Source organism: Lemur catta, chromosome 11 (assembly GCF_020740605.2).
Source record: "Lemur catta isolate mLemCat1 chromosome 11, mLemCat1.pri, whole genome shotgun sequence".
Taxonomy (NCBI): domain Eukaryota; kingdom Metazoa; phylum Chordata; class Mammalia; order Primates; family Lemuridae; genus Lemur; species Lemur catta.
The window spans coordinates 52,520,054-52,545,812 of NC_059138.1; the positions used below are offsets into that span (position 1 = coordinate 52,520,054).

The 25,759-nt window shown below is 33.4% G+C and overlaps 1 protein-coding gene across 4 annotated transcripts in view; it reads left to right on the forward strand.

Moving 5' to 3' along the window:
* The window catches only part of AKAP9 (A-kinase anchoring protein 9), a 141,718-nt gene that overhangs the window by 24,795 nt on the left and 91,164 nt on the right, over positions 1–25,759 (forward strand). For all 4 annotated transcript variants that reach the window (XM_045564660.1, XM_045564661.1, XM_045564664.1 and 1 more), the window contains exons 2-9: positions 311–568; positions 6,374–6,418; positions 13,516–13,569; positions 13,937–14,107; positions 15,179–15,334; positions 16,193–16,390; positions 18,701–21,088; positions 25,528–25,741. In XM_045564660.1, the coding sequence (XP_045420616.1) occupies positions 311–568; positions 6,374–6,418; positions 13,516–13,569; positions 13,937–14,107; positions 15,179–15,334; positions 16,193–16,390; positions 18,701–21,088; positions 25,528–25,741 (3,484 nt within the window). The remainder of the gene's footprint in view (positions 1–310; positions 569–6,373; positions 6,419–13,515; positions 13,570–13,936; positions 14,108–15,178; positions 15,335–16,192; positions 16,391–18,700; positions 21,089–25,527; positions 25,742–25,759) is intronic.

Below are 25,759 nucleotides of genomic sequence, written 5' to 3' on the forward strand. Positions count from 1 at the left end.
TGTGTGTGTGTGTTGGTGTGTGATCATGTGTTTTCATATAATCTCAAATCCAGAGATTATACTCTCACCAAGTAGTGAATGGTAGTGCTATTTCCCCTTAATTTAATCCTGACTCTGGATTCAGACACTTCAGACATGACATTTTCAGTTCTTACCTCTCAGTATTTTATAGATTCATTTGGAAATTCCTACTATCTTTCCTTTTCAGTAGTTATTCCTGTACTAAAGACTGTAACAATTGTCCTTTATTTTATCATCATTTTTATTTAGGGATAGTTTGACAATAATGCCAATTTTCTTTTTCCCATAGCTTGCCCAGTTTCGACAAAGAAAGGCTCGATCTGATGGACAGAATTCTTCCAAGAAGCAGAAAAAGAAGAGAAAAACCTCGAGCAGTAAACATGATGTATCAGAATACCATGGCTTGGATGTTGATCAATCACAGTGTGATGAGTTGTATATAAATAGTTCTCAGAGAGTAGGATCATCCATGACTCCTGAATCCACAGTAATGAGAACTCTACATAGTAGAGAAATTGTCAAGCATGACCAGGTCTTCTCTGTTGAAGTAAGTATTCATCCAGATTTTTAAGTATTACAGTTCTAAATGGAGAATAGCTGTAATGACAACAGTCATTGGCACCTTTTGCAATTTGATCATGATTTTTATGCCCTTTTGAAAGCTTTAGTAGTATGGTAACTAAACAGTCATACCTAAATTATTTGATAACCTATGAGAGGGAGTTTTGTGAACTTAATTCAGCCGACATTTATTGAGTAACTGCAACATATACCAAGGATTGAGCACCAGGGATACAAAGGTGAATATGACTGTCTCTCCCATTTAGAAAAATCAGTCTAGTGTAGAAGGCAGATGTAAAGATAAGCAGTGTGCTCTGACTAGAGCTATGCTAGCAACGGTGTACATGGCACTCTAGAGCATAGGGAATGCCCAAATCAGCCTTCTGTATGTTATTTGGGAAGGTTTTCTGGAAGAGATAATAGAACTGAGCTTGAAGTACGAGTTGGAGTTAGCCAGAGGCAAAGGTGGGGGAAGCAACCTCTGTGCAGAAGAAACAGCATTCATAGTGACATAAAACAGTGTGCTGTGATCTGGAAATCTTAGATAGTTCATATTTAAATGGATCACAGAAGCGTTGGGGATGGGGTGGTAATAATGGTGAAGGACTGGAGATCATACCTGGCACACACTAGGTGCTCAGTGAATGTTAGTTTCCCCCCACTTAGTGATGTAATTTTCCAGGATAAAGAGATGTGGGAGAAATTAAGGATGGATTGGGATGGTAAGCCAGATAGTGGAGCCACTAACCAAGACCAGGAATAGAGAAGGATGGATTGCTCATTAGGAAGAGTGTTGGACAGGGCAGATAATGATTATTTGTATTGTACCATGACATGTTTATGTGGAAACAGCAAGATTTTGGTATATAGGGATTTGAGCTTTGTGCAGGAGGTCTGGGTTGACAATGGAGGTATGCTATTCATCATAAGAGTAGGAGAGATCCTCCCAGGTGAGAATAAGAATACAATGTGAAAAGACCAGAAGCCTGGAAATCTAAGTATATGTGCTGTGTAATAATTATTTATTCTTCAGATAAAGGCAAGGAGAGGCTGGGCGCGGTGGCTCACGCCTGTAATCCTAGCACTCTGGGAGGCCGAGGCGGGCGGATCGCTGGAGCTCAGGAGTTCGAGACCAGCCTGAGCAAGAGCGAGACCCCATCTCTACTAAAAATAGAAACAAATTCTCTGGCCAACTAAAAATACATATAGAAAAAATTAGCCAGGCATGGTGGCACATGCCTGTAGTCCCAGCTACCCGGGAGGCTGAGGCAGTAGGATCGCTTAAGCCCAGGAGTTTGAGGTTGCTGTGAGTTAGGCTGACGCCACGGCACTCACTCTAGCCCGGGCCACAGAGCGGGACTCTGTCTCAAAAAAAAAAAAAAAAAAAAAAAGGCAAGGAGATATTCTGGGTACTCTTATCATCTGTGGTAGTTGTGTTCTATAAAGTTGCCACAAATGCTAAAGTAATGAATACTGAACCATTGCTTCTAGAGATTACTATAGTTTAGGATTAGGTTCCTGCAAGCCACTGATGACAATATTTTTATCAACCAGCGGATACATAACTTTGTTTTATGTGTGTGTCTGTTTCAGGATGTCTTTTTAAATGTATATTGTTGATTGGTTAATATTGAACCCATCGCCATCAGCACTACAGCTCATGCCTGAATAAATCTTATCTAACACACATATTTGTTCCATAAGGTACATCACAACTTTCCTGCTCTTAGGAACACTGGACAGCACTTCATCATTACATTTGAGGGCCATTTTAAGCAGTAAAATCATGAAAAAAGCATAAAAATGTAAAAAAGACACTGGTTTACATTATGAGAGCTGAAACAAGAAGTGTTGCCTTGTTCTACCTCCACTACATGTGCATTGGGTGACAGATTTTTCACTGCTGTGCTCATGTCTGTGAATGACCATGAACGTGCTGTTGCACATACTGATTTTGTGGTTACTAAATTTTATTGAGTAGTTGGATTCACAGTTACAGAATCTGTAAATGAAGAGAATTAGCTGTATTCTTATATATGATTTGCAGATGTTATCTCTGGTTTTTTTTTTCCACTTTCTTGGGTAGTGTCCTTTTATGCACAAAATTTTTGATTTTGATGGATTCAACTATGTTTTTTCTTCAGTTGCTTGTGCTTTTGGTATCATATCTAAAACTACCATTGTCAAGTCTAAGATCATGAAGAGTCACATCTAAGTTTTCTTTGAAGACTTTTAAAACTTTAGGTCTTAAATTTTGGTCTTTGATCCACTTTTTAGTTAATTTTCATTTGTGGTGGGGGGTAGGTATCCAACTTCATTTTTTTGTGTGTGGATATCCATTTGTCTCAGCATCATTTGCTGAACAGACTGTTCTTTCCCAATGAATTGTCAATGACTATAAAGATGAGGGTTTGTTTCTAGCTCTTCAGTTATATTTTGTAGATCTGTATGTTTAGCTTTTACCAGTATGCCCCAGTCTTGATTACTATATAGCTTTGTAACAAGTTTTGAAATCAGTAAGTGTGAGTCTATCAGTTTTGTTCTTTTTTAGGATCGTTTTGGCTATTCTGGGTCCCTTGCATTTCCATATTATTTTAGGATCAGGTTTTCAATTTCTGCATTAAAGAAAGGAGGGATTTTGACAGGGGTTGCATTGAATCTGCAGATGAATTTGGGAAGTGTTGTCACCTTAACAATATAAAGTCTTTTCAGTCTGTGAACACAGGTTGTTTTTAATTTATTTAGGTCCTCTTGAATTACTTTCAGTGTTATCTTGTTGTTTTCAGTGTACAAATCTTGTACTTGTTTTGTTAAATATATTCCTAAGCATTTTGTTGCTATTTTATTCCTCAGCATTTTACTGCTTTTTGTTGTTATTGTAAACAGAATTGTTTTCTTAACTTCATTATCTGATTGTTCACTATTAATGTATAGAAATACAACTGGCATTTGTATATTGATCTTATATCCTACACCTTTGCTGAACCCATTAGCTCTAGTAGTTTTTTTGTGCAGTCCTTCGATTTTCTCTGTATACAAGATTATATCTACAGCTAGAGATGTTTAACTACTTCCTTTCCAATGTTGATGTCTTCTTTTTTTTTGCCCAATTGCCATAGTGCAAACCTCTAGTACAATGTTGAAAAGAAGTGGTGAGAGCAGGCATCCTTGTATTGTTTCTTGTATTAGGTGGAAAGCATTCAGTTTTTCACCATTGAGTGTTACATTAGCTGGTTTGGTTTGGTTTGGTTTGGTTTGGTTTGATTTTTTGGTAGATCCCTTTATCATACTGAGGAAGTTCCCTTCTATTCCTGGACCATAAGGTGTTTTTTATTATGAAAGGAGTGTTGAATTTTGCTAAATGCCTTTTATGTATCCATTGAGATGACTTTGAAACAAAACTATTACTAGGGACAAAAGGTTTTAGAGAACATATTTTATATGAATTCAGTTCTTTTAAATATTGAGAGTTTTTTAATGGTCTAACATATAGTCATCTTTCTACTCCTCAAACTGGATAATTTCTGTTGATCCATCGAGGTTTGCTGATTCTCTCTTCTTCCTTCTTAGATCTGTTTTTCAATCCCTCTAGTGACTTTTTCATTTCAGTTATATTTTACTTTTCAACTCCAGAATTTCTCTTTGGTTCTTTCTATTGACTGATTGATTGATTGATAATTTCTTTCTATTGACTGATTGATTGATTGATTCGCTTTTGCTCTGTTGCTTAGGCTGGAGTGCAGTGGCACAATCATAGCTCACTGTGGTCTTGAATTCCTGGGCTCAAGTGATCTTCCCCTGTCACCCTCCTGAGTAGCTGGGACTATGAGTGCATCCCACCATACCTAGACAATTTTTTTTGTTTTTTTGCTCTTTTAGTGGTGGGGTCTTGTTTTGTTGCCCAGCTGGTCTTAAACACCTGGACTCAAGGGATCCTTCTGCCTCAGCCTCCTAAGTAGCTGAGTTTATGGGTATAAGCCACTGTGTCCAGCCCTCTTTGTTTTTACTGATGTTCTCTATTTGATCAGGCATCATTCTTACAATTTTATTTAGTTTTTAAAATATTAACTTCTTTTAGTTATGTGATGAAATAGCTCTTTGGCTATTAAGTCTAATATCTGTGTTTCCTTAGGGATGGTTTCTGTTGATCACTATTTTACTTGTGCATAGGCCATACTTTCCTTTTTCATTTGTGTGTCTTGTAATTTGTTTTTTAAAAACTGAACATTTAAAATAATACAATGTGGCAACTCTAGTGCTTGATTCAATTTGAAGATGTATTATCTTTTTCCGCATAACAAATCAATGTTTGGGTTCCTCATTATAGTTTCAGCATTTTGAATGCAACAATTGTCTTGTTCACCATTTAATTCTCAGTACCACAGTTTCTAGTATACAATATGCACTAAATTAATGAATATGGGGGGTTGTGTCATAAAATATTTTATATTTAAAAGAGAGAATCTCATGAGTTGGAAACCACTGTTACAGCATTTTACAGTAGGGGCAAGCTTATTTCTGTTCTTGGCTTCAGTTACTACTTCATGGAGAAGGTAGACTTAGAACTTGGTCTTGAATGTTGAATAAAATTTCCACAGGTGTGGATGAGAGGGGAAACAGTGACAGTTAATATTTGCTGATGAAAAGGTGAATCTCTCTGGGTTTTACTTTCCTCACCAGTAAAGTGAGATTATTAGCTCAAATGAGTGGGTGAACAGTGAAAGCAATACTTTTGGAGTCAGACAATTTGAATTTTCTCGTTGACTCTTCCTGTAAATCCTCAGCTGAGAGAAGCTTGAAAAAGCCAGTGACTTGATACCTAAATCCCAGGGGTGTGATCATGAAACAGGAATGTCTTTCAAAGTGCTTTTGTAAGCTGCAAAGGTGTTACAACAACAAAAGTTAGTTATTCATCAAATTATTTTTTAGCATCAAGATTTTTTGATTCTTCTTTTGGAGAAATTGAACTTTTTCAATAGCATTTTAGGACTTTCTTTTATTTAAAAGAGGTATAGTAGTTTCCCCTTATCTGTGGGGGATATGTTCCAGGACCCCCAGTGGATGCCTGAAACCATGGATAGTACCGAACTCTATACTGTTTTTTCTTATATGTACATACTTATGGTAAAGTTTAATTTATAAATTAGACACAGTACTCTTGCTCTTTGAGGCCACTATTAAGTAAGGGTTGCTTGAACACAAGCATTGCAATACTGCAACAAAGGATCTGATAACCAAGACAGTAACTAAGTGACTATTCGGCAGGTAGCATATGTGGACATGCCGAACAAAGGGATGATTCAAGTCCTAGGTAGGGTGGAGTGAGATTTCTTTATGCTCCTGAGAATAACATGCAATTTAAACCATATATTGTTTATTTCTGGAATTTTTCATTTAGTATTTTTATACTGTAGTTAACTGTGGGTAGCAAATTGCAGGAAGTGAAACCATGGATAAAGCTGGCTACTGTACAGATAGACATTAGAAAAATGGTTTCTTATTTGGTGCTTTTGGCTTACAAATGATATGTACCATATATGAGACCCTATGTGAAAGGACCTCTTTGTACTTTTATATTCAGAAAAATGCCTACTGGAAAATTAATTGCATTATTTTGCATTGTGATTTATAATTAAATGAAATTTTTAAAGGTTTGAATAATTTTTACTAATTTTCTAGTGATATTTTATGTGAGTTTTCTATGTCACCAAAAGTCATGGCTTAGTAAAGTACAATATTTAGTGCAATAAAACCCAGTCATAATTTTAATTGATTTTTGCTTTTGTTTTAGCCTGAAAGTGAAATTTCAACCACAGCAGATGACTGTAGTTCGGAGGTAAGACTAAATTATGTTATGATTTCAAATGTCATACGTAAAATTGATATATTATTGAAATTATTGATTGTTGCTATTTTATTTCTTATAACACATGCTTCTATCATATTTCTATAAATATAATAAAATATGTAAATGACTATAAAATGTGAGGATTATGTTTTACTGGTACATCTTTTTCCACATTGTTAGCTAAGGTCTTAAATCTGTTAAAATAGCTTGGTTAGTAGTAAGATAGAGACCCTGTTTTAGTTTCTAGGATACATGACCATTACAATGTATCTATGTTCAGCACAGTAAAAGTTTCATAATATAGGATATTTCATTTGAAGTAATGCTTTTTACAAATGCTTGAATTCTAGTTAATCATATAAACTTGTTTATTGAAGTTAATGTTGCAGTAGTGGATTTTATTTTAGGTGATAAAGGCTAATATAGTCACTGGCCACTTCAGGAAATATCTTCTTTATGTGTTGGTAACAAGTACATGTCATTTTATTTTTTTCTTATTCTTTTAGATGTAATTGTCATTTCTTTGGTCCAGATTTGAGAATATGGAAAAGTATTACTTACTCTGAATGGTCCAGCAACTCAGTGTATTCAATAAGTCTCAATTTATTGTAGGTTTCTAATAGGAAAAAAATAACTCTGTGTTCTTAATGAACGTATTACTATTTTAGATTGCTGATGGAAGCAAAAACTTGGACACATCAGAAGTGAATGGAATATACATACTAATAATCTCAGGAAAATAATTAATCAACATTAAGTTAATAAATTGGTGCCTGATTTAGGCCATGCAAAATTGCTCCTAAGGGTGAAATATCTTGACTTAAAAATCACTGCTTCCAATTCAGATTCTGCTTTTGTGACTTTAAACTTGGGGCACATGAAGTTGGCCCTTGATATCCATAGGTTCTGTATTCAAGGATTTGACCAACCATGGATCAAAAATATTTGAGAAAAAATAAAAAACAATAATACAACAATGAGAAATAATATGAATAAGAAAATACAGTATAACAACTATTTATATAACGTTTACAGTGTATTAGGTATTATAAGTAATTTAGAGGTGATTTAAAGTAAATGGTAGGATATACATAGATTAATATGCAAATACTACAATATTTTATATAAGGGACTTAAACATCCATAGATTTACTATCCTTAGGGTGTCCTGGAACCAGTTCCCCTGCAGACACCAAGAGACAACTGTTTATGAAAAGTGTTTATGAAACATTTTTTTCTTTCTATAACGACCTAATACTTAGTCTGTCTTTCTTGGCTGAAAGTCTCAGATGCTTTGGGGTTGAACTACCTATATCTTCAGGGTACCCTAGAACTCTACAAAGTGCATTTTGTCTTTACATTAAAGTGAAATTTTTTTATATGCCAGTTGACTTATCTTTCAGAACATCCCATACATGCCCAGGAAATTTGGTTAAAATTTATGTAGCCATTTTCTCAGATTGGGATAAAGGGCAAAATTTAATTTTATTAATATTAATACTGACTTGAAAAGCTAAAGACATCAAAAGGTGATCATTTTCAGGTTTTCTTTATGAAAATGTAAATTAATATTATTGGAAGTTCTTGTTGTAATGAAATATTGTTTACCTTAATTTTTTTAATTAAAAAACTAGTGGAGATTATGAGGTCCAGAAAAATGTATTGAAACTATATATCTGTAGCACCTAGTAAATGTAATGTGTTTCAAAGTAGAGTACAAATAGTACTTGAATATAAGCACTACAGATAAAATTTAGAATAGTATTTATCATAGTTGTTGACTGTACTTCACAGTAATAAACATATAAGTGTAATTTCTTATATACATCTATAGTTACATATATGTATAGTTATATACATGAATAATTGTATATGAATAAATATATGCATATATATATTTTTTTCAAACAAGTTTCTGGAAGGATACTCTTACAGTATTACATATCCTGTGATACTTTATCTTTTTAATGCTTGTCAAAAAAACTAAACTGATTAACTGCCTTAGAGTTTGGAAAAAACAGTGACTTAGATTACAGTTAGGTTGAAAAAAGGTAATTATGAAATAATTTTTGACAGATTTGACCTGATTTGAGTTATAACCCTGTAATGTTATACATGTTACATCTGGATTCACAATGGATTATGCTTTGGGAAACTTACATATTCACGGTGTTTTAGAAAACAGAAGAAAAGTTGATAGGTTGTGAAATGTTTGAGATTGTCTCATCAAGATTGCTGAGATGAATACTGGTTGGATCCATGATGCTCTAGACTAGTTTTGAGGCTTTAGTTACTCTATTGAATGACATTTGACTGGCTTGAATGAATTAGAATTACAGGGGACTTCAATATTTGACCATTTCAGGAAGCTGAAGAATCATCAGCAGACCAAATTTATAACCTAAGGAATAAATCTCTCACTGTAATATTTTTCATGTTGGAGCTCTTAAGGATTTATCCTTCAGTAACACTCCTGAAAAAATGAAATACCTTTCTGACAACACATATATTATAACTTAACTACAAATGCCAGATTTGCAACATTTAATTATTTTGACAGCTGTGGTTTGAATTTGCGTATTCTAAAATTTCAAAATCACATAGTTTTAATCACAGGTCACATAATCATTTTGTATTTTGCGTAAATATCACTGTCATTTTTCTGGTTAGTAGGGCAATAAGCTGATGGAAGGAAGAGGAGGAGAATTTTGGAGCCAGAAAGTCCTATGTTCAAATTTAAACTTTGTCACCTTTGAGCTATATGAACTTGGATATACCACTTAAACTCTGAAATACAGTTTCCTTACCTATAAAATGGGGTGGGGGGTAATAATATCTACCTCACAGGGTAGTTGTATACCTCACAAAGTAGTTGTCCAATATAATTTTCAGAATATTTATTACATGTTTGGCATATAATAGATATTCAGCAAAGCTTGATTCCTTTTTTACTTTTCCCTAGTAATGTGCTTTTTTTTCACACTGTGTTCATATGAAACAGTGAGCGATGAAGATCCCTTTAACAAATTGTTCTCAGAAGGATTTTAGATTGTGGTGATATATTTAATTAGAACTTAGTTTGGAAATTATATGTAATACATAGGTATGGCATGTGTTTAATGTTTATGACTTCTGTGGCTGATGTACTCAATGGATTGAAAAATGGTTCAACCCTAGAAAGAATTATTCAAATAATCTCGTTCCCAGATCTCTACTGTTTAAACACATATCCAATTACATGCACTAGAGAAGTCAGACTGAATAAAAAAAATACTCTACAAATTAAATTACATATAAACGGCCGGGCGCGGTGGCTCACGCCTGTAATCCTAGCTCTGGGAGGCCGAGGCGGGTGGATCGCTCGAGGTCAGGAGTTCGAGACCAGCCTGAGCAAGAGTGAGACCCCGTCTCTACCAAAAATAGAAAGAAATTATCTGGCCAACTAAAAATATATATACAAAAAAATTAGCCGGGCATGGTGGCTCATGCCTGTAGTCCCAGCTACTCGGGAGGCTGAGGCAGTAGGATCGCTTAAGCCCAGGAGTCTGAGGTTGCTGTGAGCTAGGCTGACGCCACGGCACTCACTCTAGCCTGGGCAACAAAGTGAGACTCTGTCTCAAAAAAAAAAATAAATAAATAAATAAATTACATATAATCATCTTCAGTCCTTGATGAAAGGACATTTTATGTCCAGAACACCATATTTACACAAATTATTTTTTACACCCTTTGAGTAGGGTTATTTGGAAGAAATTGGGAATACTACAGACAATATAGAGATAAGACAGGCAAATAAATATGCTTTGCTATGTACAGAAAGATGAAATGATAGTAGAGTATGCACTTCAATTATAGATTTCATCTGATTATTCAGTACTTCTTAACCAAGTTGCTTATGTGATTTATGACATTTGTGAAGTGACTGGAGTTGGAAACATGCCTGTATATTTTATATATAAAGTAACAAACTTTTCAACTTTGACTTTTTCAATGAATGACCTTAATCATTAGTTACTTGACTCCAACTCCATGCATCAGGTAGACACATTGAACTCTTATAATTTTCATGATCTTTTATGAAGCATCAGATGCTTATATTTTGTAGAAACATCCCTTATTAATGTTTGTTAATGTATATATTCCCAGATTAAGTATAAGAGTAAGATATTAATAAATTGTGAATTATTCTTTTATGTTTTAAAACTAATGTTCATTAAAAGGGTGAGTTTTTGTGTGAAGTCCATTTTATAGTTATACAGTGAAAATTATCTTTTCTCTGATTCTTTCTGAATAGCAATGTTATTATATGGTACTTACCTCAACAGATTATTTTAAATTTTAAAATATACCTTACTTGAACTCTTCTAGATCTGTAAGTTGTCTGTATAGATGAAATCTTCTGTGAATTAAAAAAGAATTTATTAACACAGTCTGAGGTTTAAATAACTTTGACAGATGCCTAAGTAAAAAAGGACATTGAGGGATGTTGAGATTTTCTTTTAGTTGAAGGAGTCTATTAATCTAATCTTCATGTTTCAAGTTATTGATTTGCTTTCATTTAAAGATTTACTAGGTATAATGTTAGAAGGCTAATGTTAGAAGAAGAGATAAATATTGCACCCTTTAGGTATCAATAAAATAATTATATATATTAAAAATAGAAAACTTTATTGCTAACTATTAATAGTCCTGATATTCTGTTTAGTATTCCTGTTCTAACTTTGGAATATAGTTTGTTTTAATTTAGTTCTTGTGAATAATATTTTATTACCTATTTTGAAAAACAGTTATGTAGTGTTTTAGGAATCAGTACATATGGGTTGTTCAAGTATAAAATTTGCTTAAGTGAATTAGGGAAAATTAATCTGAACATTGGCTACATAAGGTATTAGATACAATTATTATAAGCAGATAATTATTATAACTGGACAACTCTGTTAACTATTATAAACAGATAACTAATTTATGAAATGCTGATATCATTGCCATTTAAAGGAATATGCCTTGCTTTATATGATATTTACAGAGACAGTAGTGTCCCCTTATCTGTGGTTCTGCTTTCTACAGTCAACTGTGGTCTGAAAATGTTAAATGGACAATTGCAGAAATGAGCAATTCATGAGTTTTAAATTGTTCCCTATTTTGAGTAGCATGATGAAATCTGTCTCCCTCTCGTTCATCCCACCTAGAATGTGAATCGTCCCTTTGTACAGTGTATCCATGCTGTGTACTCTACCTGCCCATTAGCTACTTAGTAGCCATTTTGGTTGTCATTTTGAAAAAACACAGTATGTATGGGTTTTGGTAATAGCTATGGTTTCAAACATCCAGTGGGGCTCTTAAAATGTATTCCCTGTATTCCCAAAAGATAAGGGAAGAATACTGTATTCGTAAACATCCATTTCATTACACTGTCAGTCTAAAGTAAAAATTTTGGTAGTCGCATCAAAATGCTTCATTTCAGTATCAAGAAAAACTAATTGCAAATTACAAGTATTTCATTTGAAAGTTATTACAAATGACTTAGTATTATAATCTTTTTTTAATTAAATGTTTTTAGAGATGGGATCTTGCTGTGTTGCCCAGTGGCTATTCACAAGCACTACATCCTGGAACTCTTGTGCTCAAGCAATCCTCCCACCTCAGCCTCCCCAGTAGCTAGGACCACAGACATGCGTCACGGTGCCCAGCTTATTGATATTAATAATCTTAATATAGTCAGTACTCCTGCCTTCTGATAGTTTTCACCAATTGCAAATTGTTTTACCATAGATGTGTTTTTTTAAAAAAAACTTTGGCTTTGATTTTCAGAAATTATCCTTACAATAAAAGCAAAGGAATCAAATTCTGATAAAGAACTCTTAAGTAGGATTTTCACTTTTTAAAGCATGTGGCCCATAGGTATCTAATTCTAATTCTGGGCTATTCCATGCTATGCATTCCAGCAGTAACAACTTCATTATCTTGGATTCTTTTAACATAGAATTGTGAGTAATTTAAGATATGGACAGGGATGAAGTTGATCTTTGCACTATTAAGGGGCAAAGAGCGATTGAAAAGGAAGAGCAAACCAATCCCAAACCCAGCAGAAGAAAAGAAATAACTAAGGTCAGAGTATAGCTAAATGAAATCAGTTCCAAAAGAATTATACAGAAGATTAATAAAACAAAAAGTTGGTTCTTTGAAAAGATAAACAAAATTGACAGGCATCTTGCTAGATTAACCAGAAACAGGAAAGAAAGGACCCTAATGAGCTTAATCAGAAATGAAAAAGGAGCTATTACAACTGATACCACAGAAATACAAAATATAATCTCTGAATACTATAAAAATCTCTATGCACATAAACTTGGAAAAGTTGAAGAAATGGACAAATTCTTAGAAACACATAACTCCTCTAGGCTCAATCGGGAAGAAATTGATGTGAAATTAATCTTCCACTAGGTCAACCCTGGAGACATATTCTGTCATCCTCTTTCCTCCTACCACAAAATATCTGTTAGAGACAGGTAGTAATATGTTATGGAAAACCTTCACATTGGTCAGTGTTGGTTTGGTTGTCATAGTACTAGCCCCAGTACAAAGTTCTTGAGGTAGTGTTCCTCACCAGTTCATCTCCTCCTACCTGTTGACTTGCTTACCAGCTTTTAAGGATTTCTATCAGTAAGTGGTTTTACTTGAAAATGAATAGTGGCCTAATCAAAAAACAATTATTGATTAATAAATTATTTAAAGGAAGCATTTTGTAAAAGAGGATCTAGTAACTTGAGGTTTATATTTTTCCTTCTGAAGACCAAATAGAAACTGCACTTAGAACTTTAATTTGCTTAAATGAAAATGTATAGACATAGTTCAGTGTCTTTTGCATTGTAAGTACTGAGATATTTAAGGAATGGTTGGCATTTGAAATGGTCATAATCTTTTAGAAACTTCCATTAAATTTAATCACTATATCTGTTTTTTGCCAATGAGGCATTTTCTCTAGAATTAAATACACACACACACACAAATACATTTAGCAGAAATATTGTCAGCTTAAATAAAATTCTAAGATTATAATATATCAGGAAATTGTTTTTATACAGGTAAATGGTTGCAGATTTGTGGTGAGGACAGGAAAGCCTACAAATTTATTAAGGGTACAGTATTTAAAACTACTCATGATACTAATGTTTTATACTATTTAAAATTACCTCGCTTACTAACAAAGTCTTTTTCTGCATGTACTTCTTTCTGTGTGATTTTAAATTGATTTTAATGTTTAACAAAACAAACTTGCAATAATGGGAAATAAAACTCAATTCTAACAGAATTTGTGAATATCCTGTTTATGCCCTTGAGGTATATATCATAGTAACAACAAAGTAGGTTGTCATACCAGTAAATTTCCAGGTGATGAGTGATGTTTTAAAGTGGACTTTGCTATGGTAGTCAATATTTGAATCAAATCCTTCTCCCTAAGGAATGTTGCTAGTACTGAATTATTAAAAATCTTGAATTGATTAGGAAGAAGAATTTGGTATTGATGATTCTTATTCTGGACAAGGAGCACAGTATAGTCAGACCCACCTAGAGATGATGGAAAATGAATTAGCTGGGAAACAGCATGAGATTGAAGAGCTAAACAGAGAACTGGAAGAAATGAGAGCCACCTATGGGACTGAAGGACTGCAACAGGTATGCTTACTTTCTGTGGTTTTTGGTTTGCTACTCACAAAAACAAAAATAGTAAATTTGAATGATAGTATGTGCACTCTCTTTAAAGATGGGGTTTTTAAATGGTAACTTAGCTGGGTGTGGTGGTGTACCTGTAATCTCAGCTACTCAGAAGCCTGAGGTGGGAGGATTGCCTGAGCCCAGGAGTTCAAATCTAGCCTGGACAATAAAGCAAGAACCCATCTCAAAAACAAAACAGAACTAAATGACAACTTAAGATCATCTCATAATTTTTGTCCTTGTACGTAATATAAATAACACTCTTTAAAACTAGGATTTCATTAGCAAGGCTAATGTAATACAGACTGTCATTTAACTTTATATAAGATAGCTAGTCCAAAATTACTTCGGGAGGACAGGTATTTCTATAATCATCCTGGGAGAAAATTATGGTACAAACCACGTCAAAATACCATAACTTAAACCCGCAAGCTGAGCGTGATGGTGTATGCCTGTAGTCCTAGCCACCCAGGGGGCTGAGGCGGGAGGATTGCTTGAGCCTAGGAGTTCGAATCCAGCCTGGGAAATAAAGTGAGATCCTTTCACTTAAAAAAAAAAAAAAAAATCAACAAGTTCTTGTAAGTAACCTTTTGTGGTTAGGGTAACCTCTGTTGTCCTTGGAAGGCAGTTATGAAAGCAAAGTGAAATAGGACATTGATGAGGGTGACAATACATTTTGGTTTCATCCTCTACAGAAACAAGTTGGGATTGAACATGTCTATGGTAGTGTTGCCTAGGGATAGATTAGGGGTTCCCCTAAATGTAAAGATACCCTTCTAGAAGTAGATATATGGATAAGCCAGATCAAATGTATTTTTTCCCTTAGTTTAGATAAATTTTTTCAAAGTTGATTTGGAAGTAAAAGCCAATTCCTTCAAGGTAATAGTTTTCAAATATGGAAAAGACTGCTTACAAATAGTAAGAATTCTGCCAATGTATGTTGAATTACCTATTTTTGAAAAACAGTTAATAACAATCAATTTTGTTTAAAAAATAAGTCTAGTGCTTACTATTTTCACTGGTTTCCTTTAGTTACAAGAATTTGAAGCTGCCATTAAACAAAGAGATGGCATCATAACCCAGCTCACTGCTAATTTACAACAAGCAAGAAGAGAAAAGGATGAGACAATGAGAGAATTTTTAGAGTTGACAGAACAGAGTCAAAAATTACAGATTCAATTTCAGCATGTAAGTGTTACTAATACAAGATTTATTAGTTTTTTAGTAATGAATTTTTAAAAAATTTTTCACTTTTAAGAACAAATGTGAATTTGTCAAAAAGCCATTTGCATATTACATCATGTTGGGAAAACTAGTTGAATATGTGTTATATTAACCAAGAATTTAATTCATACTTTTTGCATGGTTTTCTGCTACTGTTTTCTCTGTACTTCTTTCCTGTCTTATTTGAAATCCTACAAAACCTTATAAGGCTGATGGAGAGAATTTTTGCAGAAATTAAACTGTAGTTACATCCTACTTTGCCAATGCTGGTATGGTTTTATTTTAATTAGTTTCTAAAATGATAACTAGACTGAATATATTCCATTTACCTTTAATTAGAGCCACAGTAATCTAATTGTATTAATCAGGGTTTCTGATGGCAAGTAACAGAAAACAATTTGAAATAGCTTAAGCAAAACGGGGAAATTTAGTGTAATGATACAGGCTTGTCTTACAGAACTCAAAGGCAAAAATACAACCAGGCCTCTGAAAGGGAGTAGAACTAGAAACTTGGAAAGTCATCAGGAACCCAGTAAATACTGTTTTTTAGGCCTCACTTCTCTCTGCATGTCTTCCTCAGTCATATTTCTCTTAGGAGATCTCCTTTTCTCTGCTATATCAAGGGAATTGTTTCCTTGTAATGTGCCTATTCTTATCCAGTCAGCCATGGCAGCATGTTTGCTGGGATTTCAAGCCCGTGAAGCCAGGGAAGTTCCCAGAGAGCCATTGTGGGCTGAGTAATACCCTAGAAGGTATCTATTAATATTCTCTAAGGCAGTCACTTCAAAATTTAATGTTTTGATATTTCTTTCTGTTTTCAAGTTACAGGCTAGTGAAACTCTGAGAAACAGCACTCATAGTAGCACAGCTGCAGATTTACTACAAGCTAAACAACAAATCCTCACTCATCAACAACAGCTGGAAGAACAAGACCATCTATTAGAAGATTATCAAAAAAAGAAGGAAGACTTCAAAATGCAAATTAGTTTCTTGCAAGAGAAAATTAAAGTATATGAAATGGTATGTTTATTTTAAGGAAGTCATCCAACTTGTAGCAGCTTTGCAATTAACTTTAAAATTTTTAATGAAAGTGTTTATCTTTTTGTTATTCATGTGAATCACAAAATTTCATAATTAAAACAAACTCTAAGTATGTAAAATAATTTATTTCAAAAGCAAATGTGCATCTTAGTCATAGAGTTTTTAAGATGATACTTATTACTGAGTTTCTTAAAAGTGATCAGCCTATGTTAAACTGAATTCACAGGAGGATCTAAATTTATAACTATAGTTTCTATCCTTTTTTGTCATCTAAAGGTATTGTGCAGATGAAAACACTGGGATTAAAAGAGATTAAACTGATTTACTAATGTCATAGTGTAGTGCAGAAATTGAAGAAGGCTCAGTACTTGATAATAACACATGGTGACATTGGATGGAATATGTGACACCAAAACAAAAGTGGTAGAATTTCACTGAAGAGGCTGCACAGGATAGCATTGATTATCTTGGTTAATTTATATAGTGTAGAATCTGGCCTTCGATTTATATGCTCAAAAGTCTGGTTTTATTTTTCCTTTCAACTGAGACTTAAGCTATCTCAGAGGTGAACTCAGATTTTCTAAGTTCAACAGGCTAATATTTAAAGCTTGAATAAAATTATTAATTTATAATGAGAAATAATTATCACAGGGACCTATATATTTTAAGTTTGTTGGATTTTCTTTCCATGGACAAATGAATTTAAAAAGCCAAGTAATAATTAGAAAGTTATTTAGTGAGCATTAGATCAAAAGATGTTAAAGGAATCAGATACCCAGTGGCATTAGGCTGAGATAATCTAATGTATTTATTTCATAATAGAAATGGTCATGCCTATGTACTGGAATTCTTAAATGCTGTTTGCTACAACACCCTAACATTGCTTTCTACTTTAGGTGTGGTTTTTCTAGAGAGACCAGAATTGGCAAAGATTAATGGCACCTTGGTCCCCCTTATTCAGACTGTACTTGAATAGGCCCAGCCAACATTTCCCTCTGAGGCTTTTCTTTTCCTAGTCTTTGACATTTTCTCTTTAGATGTGTTACACCTTAATTCAAGGTGTCTTTAAGTTGTTTGACTGGGACTCCTCTCTCCTTAAGGTAATTTTACCTACCTACTTATATTCTGATCCATTCTATGGAATTTCTTTGTTTCTTTCTTTCTTTGGGGGACTACAGCCCTTAATTACTTATAGAGGCCACTAAGTAACTGAGCCAGAACTTTGAGCCCAGAGCTTTTGCTGACTATGCTGAAATAATTGCCATAACAGATATGCTTTGGCCTGTGTCTGGGCTTAGCCTTATCTCAATTCCAAAATAGAATGCCAAATAGGAACTAAGGAAAAGTATCTGCCTTAGTTTCAAATTTGAACCAAAAGTCTAGGACCAAGTCGATATGCCATACTTGGTATAGTTACCTTAAATTTCACATGAAGTTCAGCCACTTAATTATTGCATATTCCTAAATTTCTGATTAACTTAAGAGCCCAAGACTGAAGTTAAGGCAGACCACAGGAATTTGTATTTGCTATAGTTTTCCTCTTTTTATAGCACTCGCCTATAGAACACGTTCCAGTTACCAGAACACATGGGAGGAAACTTGATTTATTTTTAAGACATCTTTCTGAAAGTGTCTAGATTGTATGTAGTACTTCAGCTATAGAACATACTAGGCCAGGCTCACGCCTGGAATTCTAGCACTCTGAGAGGCTGAGGTGGTAGTTCAGGACCAGCCCGAGTAAGAGTGAGACCCTGTCTCTACTAAAAATAGAAAAAATTAGCTGGGCATGGCAGCACACACCTGTAATCTCAGCTACTTGGGAGGCTGAGGCAGGAGGATAGCTTGAGCCCAGGAATTTGAGATTGCAGTGAGCTATGATGATGCCAGGGCGACAGAGCAGGACTCTGTCCCCACCTCCCCTGCCCCCCCCAAAAAAGAAAATACTAAATACTTAGAATGTTGATCAGTTAATAAGAAAAATGAAAATATAGTGGTTTAAAGACATCTAAATCAGACTGGATTTTTAAATTAAAATTTTTAATCGTAGTAATGTAAAAGAAATTTCTTCCAAGAAGGGCAAAACTGCTATAGTGTTTGCTCATAAGTAATGTTGAGTACACAAGTTCTAGGTCTCATTTTCAAAGGAAAAATTGAGGGACAGGCCTATTAGTTACTTTTTATAGAATTATTTAAAAAGGAGTCTTCTATCATGAGAAGTCTTGAGATTAAGTGGTATAAGTTGCCAGAAGCTAAAAATGCCCTTCTTCTATTTTCTTTTTTTTCCTAAAGGAACAAGATAAAAAAGTGGAAAACTCAAATAAAAAAGAAATACAGGAAAAAGAAGCAATCATTGAAGAATTAAATACAAAAATAACAGAGGAAGAAAAAAAAACTCTTGAGCTAAAGGATAAAGTAACAGCTGCTGATAAATTACTAGCAGAATTACAAGAGCAAGTTATACAAAAGAACCAAGAGATAAAAAATATGAAATTAGAGCTGTCCAATTCTAAGCAAAAAGAAAGACAGTGTTCTGAGGAAATAAAACAGTTAATGGGGACAGTTGAAGAACTTCAGAAGAGAAATCATAAAGATAGCCAATTTGAAACTGATGTCGTACAAAGAATGGAACAGGAAACACAAAGAAAGTTAGAGCAACTCCGGGCAGAGTTGGATGAGATGTATGGGCAGCAGATAGTGCAGATGAAACAAGAATTAATAAAACAACACATGTCACAGATAGAGGAACTGAAAACACAACATAAGGGAGAAATGGAGAATGCTTTAAGATCATATCCAAATATTACAGTTAATGAAGATCAGATAAAGTTAATGAATGTGGCAATAAATGAACTTAATATAAAATTGCAAGACACTAACTCTCAGAAGGAAAAACTCAAGGAAGAACTTGGAGTAATTTTGAGAGAAAAGTCCGATTTACAGAGACAGCTTGAAGACCTTTTTGAAGAATTGAGTTTTTCAAGGGATCAAATTCAGAGAGCTAGACAGACAATAGCTGAACAAGAAAGTAAACTTAATGAAGCACATAAGTCCCTTAGTACAGTGGAAGATTTAAAAGCTGAGATTGTTTCTGCATCTGAAGCCAGGAAGGAGCTAGAATTAAAACATGAAGCAGAAGTTACAAATTATAAGATAAAACTTGAAATGTTAGAAAGAGAAAAAAATGCTGTGTTAGACAGAATGGCTGAATCACAAGAAGCTGAATTAGAGAGGCTGAGAACACAGCTTCTATTTAGTCATGAAGAAGAGCTTTCCAAACTGAAGGAAGATTTAGAAATCGAACATCGAATAAATATTGAAAAACTTAAAGATAACTTAGGCATTCACTATAAACAGCAGATAGATGGCTTACAGAATGAAATGAGTCAGAAGATAGAAACCATGCAGTTTGAAAAAGATAATTTGATTACTAAGCAGAATCAATTAATTTTGGAAATTTCAAAGCTAAAAGATTTACAGCAGTCCCTTGTGAATTCAAAGTCAGAAGAAATGACTCTTCAAATCAATGAACTTCAAAAAGAAATTGAAATACTCAGACAAGAAGAAAAGGAAAAGGGTACACTTGAACAAGAAGTTCAAGAATTACAACTTAGAACAGAATTATTGGAGAAACAAATGAAGGAAAAAGAGGATGATCTGCAAGAAAAATTTGCACAACTTGAAGCAGAGAATAGCATTCTTAAAGATGAAAAGAAAGCCCTTGAAGACATGTTGAAAATACATGCTCCTGTTAACCAAGAAGAAAGATTGATTTTCACAGACTCCATTAAGTCCAAATCCAAAGACTGTAGCTGGCAAAAAGAAATAGAAATACTTACAGAGGAAAATGAAGACCTCAAACAACAGTGTATTCAGCTAAATGAAGAGATTGAAAAGCAAAAAAACACTTTTTCATTTGCTGAAAAAAACTTTGAAGTTAACTATCAGGAGTTACAGGAGGAATATGCTTGCCTTCTCAAAGTAAAAGATGATTTAGAAGACAGTAAAAATAAACAAGAATTAGAGTATAAAAGTAAGCTTGAAGCACTTAATGAAGAGCTTAATTTGCAAAGGATAAATCCAACTACAGTGAAAATGAGACGTTCTGTCTTTGAGGATGACAAGGCTTTTATAGCAGAACCATGGGAAACTGGTGAGGTTGTTGAGAAAGATACAACAGAACTCATGGAAAAACTTGAGGTAACCAAGAGAGAGAAATTAGAGCTCTCAAAGAGACTGTCTGATCTTTCTGAACAGTTAAAACAAAAACATGGTGAGATCAGTTGTCTAAGTAAAGAAGTTAAATCTTTAAAGCAAGAGAAAGAACAAGTTTTATTGAAATGTAGAGAGCTAGAAATCATAATCAACCATAATAGGGCAGAAAATGTAAATGTATGTGATGTTCAATTAAGCTCTTTAACAGATGAAGTAGTGACTGTGACAAGCAGAGATTCTGAAAAATCAGTTTCTAAAATAAGTAAAGGTTTTGATGAAGAATCAAAAATAATGGCAGAAGATAAAATTGTTTTTGAAAATATGACTGTTAGAAAAGAAAGCAAACAAGAACAGTTGTTTTTGGATCACTTGCCATCAGTAAGAAATGAATCATCACTTTGGGCAACTGAACCAAGTGAAAATGATAAACTTCAAAGGGAACTCAGTATACTTAAATCAGAACAGGTATGTTTACTTCTTTATATATGGTAAAGCACAATGAAAATGTGCATTTCATACTAAGAGTCTTCACTTTAATAAAATGTAAATTCACATCCTTATATGCAAATTCAAGTGAACCCTTTAATTTTCATTTGCGCTATCATTTATCATTTAAGTATTTTTTATTAAACATTTATGCTTTTCTTTCAGTTAATCTATGTTGTATATTCTCAAAAAATAAAACATGGTAATGGTTTCACATTTTCTTTGGAAAGACCAGAGTTTAAATGACTTTGTTGAGAATCTCAGCTTTAGAAAAGTTATTAATTTTATTTTGTAATATTTTGTTGTACTTTCAAAGATTAGTTTTAGAGTTTTTATTTTATACTGGTGTTTTTAAGTTTCCACAACTGAAAATGAACTGTTAAGCTTTTTAGTACTCTATATAGTTGTTTGGTAGTTACGAATTTATATTTCCTTGGGGAAATAAAACTTGATTTAAGTCCTAGAGTTTTTTGAAAGTCTTGTTATACATGAAGGGGAAAATACAATATTAACTTTATATGCAGTTAAAGAATTATATGCATCTAATGAGTAATACCAGATCATTCTAGGCAATTTATATTTGCCAGATACTGATATTAGAAATAACAGGAAAATTCTACTGGGTATCTACAGTATAATGATGCTAACTAAAGTTTTATGTGTTTCCTCATTTATGTAACAGATGTTTATTAAGTCTCTTGCCAGGCATAAGAGTATAGTGACGAATAAGAGAGAGAAGGTTTCTGGCTTCGAAGAGCATATATTCTAGTGAGGGAAGCAGGTATTGAGGAAACAAGTAGGGTGATTAGAAATAGGGATAAATTTTATGAAGAAATAAAACAGGATAATGTGATAGAGAATGATGGGGACATGGTGGCAGTAACCATTAAATATGGTGGTCAGGAAAGATTTCTTGAAGGAATTGATGTTTGAACCAAGATCTGAATGACAGTGAGGAGCCTGCCACATAGGAATTAGAGCAATTGTAAAGATTTGAGTGAGTTTGAGGAACAGAATGAAGGCCTGTGTAGTTGAGGTCAGAGAGAGGGAGAGTAAAATAAGAGTTTGAAGAATAAAGAGGAGACTAGACCTTGGAGAGCCTTATAGACTTTTTAACATAGATTTTATTCGAAGTACAGTAGGAAGGGATTGGAAAGTTTTCTTTTTATGTCTAATGACTTATATGATCTTATGTCAAATGTAGAGATAGCTTACATATTTAATAGCCAAAATAGAGTCAAGAAATTCAAATTGCTTAACTATTAATGCTCTTAAATATCTGGAATTGTTTTCAAAACTGTAATATGTGATGGTTACTCCTAAAAATATCAGATACCAGTTAAATTTTTTTTAAAGCCAAAGCTAGATGTAAAATATAAATTACCCAAATTACCAAATATAAATTATCAAAATTAACTCAAATTGAAATGCAAGACCTGAATAAAACCAATAACCATTAAAGAATTTGAAATAGAAGTTTCGCCTCTCCCCTCTCCTCTAACTAAAAATGGACCAAGACCATCTTACAAATGAGTCTTATCAGCTCTCAAAGAACAAATACATAATTGCTTAATAAAATAATATTAAAGAGGAAGAGGGGACGAAAAAAGAAAGACAGGAGGAAGAAAAACCACCCAATTTATTTTATGAGGCTGGTGTAATATTGATAAAAAGGCTTGATAAGAAGAACAGTACAAGAAAATAAAATTATAGACTAATCTCACTTATAAGTAAGGTTGTAGAAATCCTAAATAAAATATTAGCAAACTAGCAAAAATTGAAGAATAATTCAACATCTGAAAAATCTATTAATGTAACTTCCACATTCATATATAGCAGGAAAAAACCCATATGATCATTTTAATGCATGCTGAAAAAAAATCTATACAAAATTTAACAACTCAGATTTTTTTGAAAAAACTTGAGGAAATCAGGAATAGAAGGGAAATTTCTTAACTGCAATAATGGTTTTCATCAAAATATTTAGCAAGTAACACTTCTAATGGTGAAATTTAGAAGCATTCTCATTAAAATCAAGTAGAGGACTAGGATACCCACTGTCAACTTTAACTATTTCAATGTTGTTTTACAATTCCTAGTCATTGCAGTATGACAAGAATAATAAGTGAGATAAAGACTAGGAACAGAAGGGACAAAACTTTAAACTCCACACAATTATGTTTTGGACTTTTATTAAGAAAATTATAAATCATTGAAGCACATAAAGACCTAACTATATGGTAATATATACCATGTTAATAGTGGAAAGATGTAAAGGCAAATGCCAGTTCTTCCAAATTAATCTCTACAATTCGATGTAGTTATAATCAAAATTCTGAGATTTTTCATGGATCTTAAACTGATTCTAAAATTGATATAAGAGAGGAAATATCCAAGAATAGCCAAGACAGTTCTAGAAAAATATATTCCATCTGATATCAAGACTTACTACAAAATTATCATAGACAGTATGGTTTGATGCTGGGCTGGACAGACAGATCAGTGGAACATAGTGGAAAGCCCAGAAACATATCCAGATTGTTGTGAAATTTTAAAATGTGGTAAGGAGGCCCTACAAATCTGCATTCCAGGCACTTTTCTAGGTACTGGTAATATATTAGTGAATAAAAATAGGCAATAAAGAATAAATCTTATATTTTAGAGGGGTTAGTGGACATTAAATTTAAAGACAGACAAGTAAATACATAATGTGTCAGGTGGTAGTGAGTGCTATGAAGAAAACTAAAGTATGGTATGAGGTTAGGGATCTACCAGAGGTGAGTATGGGTGCTTTTTTAATATAGGGTAGGTCAGGGAAGACCACTCTGGGGAGACAATATTTTAACAGAGACTTGAGAGAAATGAAAGAACAAGCCATATTAGTAGGAAAAATTTATAGTATTCAATCATTGCTTTTGGGATACCTGCCTTTTGTTTGATATTGGGGATGGGGAGTTAAGGACTTAGAGCCTACCTTTAGGAAAAAAAAAACTCCAAGTTGGTTAAAGACATACATAAAAAGAAAATGGAATCTTGAGAGAGGGAAAGACTTTCAATGAAGATTTTTTAAAAGCACGGGAAAAGATTAATAAATTTGATTATAACTATTTTACAAGCAATACCATAAAACAGGTTTAATGACTGGAACCAGATATTTGCCATGTATATTAAAGGAATATTAAGAAGATGTAAAAATGGGTAAAAGATATGAGTAGACATGTGTCTCAGAAAACCAAAATAAACATGAAAAGATACTTTCAACCTTACAAATTGATACAACAGTAAAATAGCATTTTATACCCATCAGATTGGCAAAATATTAAGAAGTCTGATAATAAAATGTGTGGTGAAGATGTAGGGCTCTGAGTACTCATACACTGCTGATAGCAATGTAAATAAGTACAGTTATGTAAAAAATAAGTCGGTAAAGTCTAATGTGCATTATCTATGACCTAGCAATAACATTTCTAGGTGGTTCTCAAAATGTGGTCCTGGAAACAAGTAGAATTCAAATTGTCAGGCCCCAGCCCAGACCTCCAGAATCAGAAACTCTGGAGGGTAGGGCCTAGCAACCTGCTTTAATAAGCACTCCAGGTAGTTCTAATGCATGCTAATGTTTGAGAACCACTATACTAGAGAAGTACTAGCACATTTGTCTAAGGGGAGATATCAAATGTGCTAGTACTTCTGTATAGATACAAAATTTACTGCAGCATTTTTTGAAATATCCAAAAATTAAAGGTAATCCAGCTGTTCTCCAGAAAGGAAATGGACAAATTGTGGTATATTCATATATGCTATACCACAGTTAAAATAAATTCACCTGTATCTTTGGATAAATCTGAGGCATATCGAATGAGAAAAGCAGTTTGTAAAATCAGTGCCATTTTATACCATTTATGTAAATTCTTAAAAATGTAAAATATGCATTGTTTATATATACATTGAGAAGTGATATGAGAAGTAAACGAGAACATAGTGGATTAAATTTTATCTATAATGTTTCCTTTTGAAACCAAAAAAGGTATATAGGGAGGAGGGGAATGAAGAAAAATAAGACAAAATGTTAGTATTTGTTAATTTGGGTTGTAAGCATGTAAGTTTTCATAACATTATTCTTTGTATTTCTCTACATTTAAAATATTTTAAAACAAAAATCATACTATCTATACCAAATACCAAAATTGACTATAAAATTGAGGTAATGAAAACATTGTGCTATTTGCCTTGAAAAAGACAGGTATATCAATGCAACAGAATGAAGAGTGAGAAAAAAATTAGACTTTGGTTCTCTTATATGAATTTTTAAAGTATAACTTCATGTATTTTCACTGTTCTAGTCATTATATGTGAAGAAATAGAAGTCAATTATTTGATTTGTAATTTTAAAATTTTCTAATGTTTGTATTCACTTTAAGAATGATTTAAGGCTACAGATGGAAGCCCAGCGCATATGCCTATCTCTGGTTTATTCAACTCATGTGGATCAGGTTCGTGAATATATGGAAAATGAAAAAGATAAAGCTCTTAGCAGTCTTAAAGAGGAGCTTATTTCTGCTCAAGAGGAAAAGATTGAGGAACTTCAGAAAATACACCAGTTAGAGCTACAGAATATAAAAACACGAGAAACAGGTAAATAGTTTCTGACTT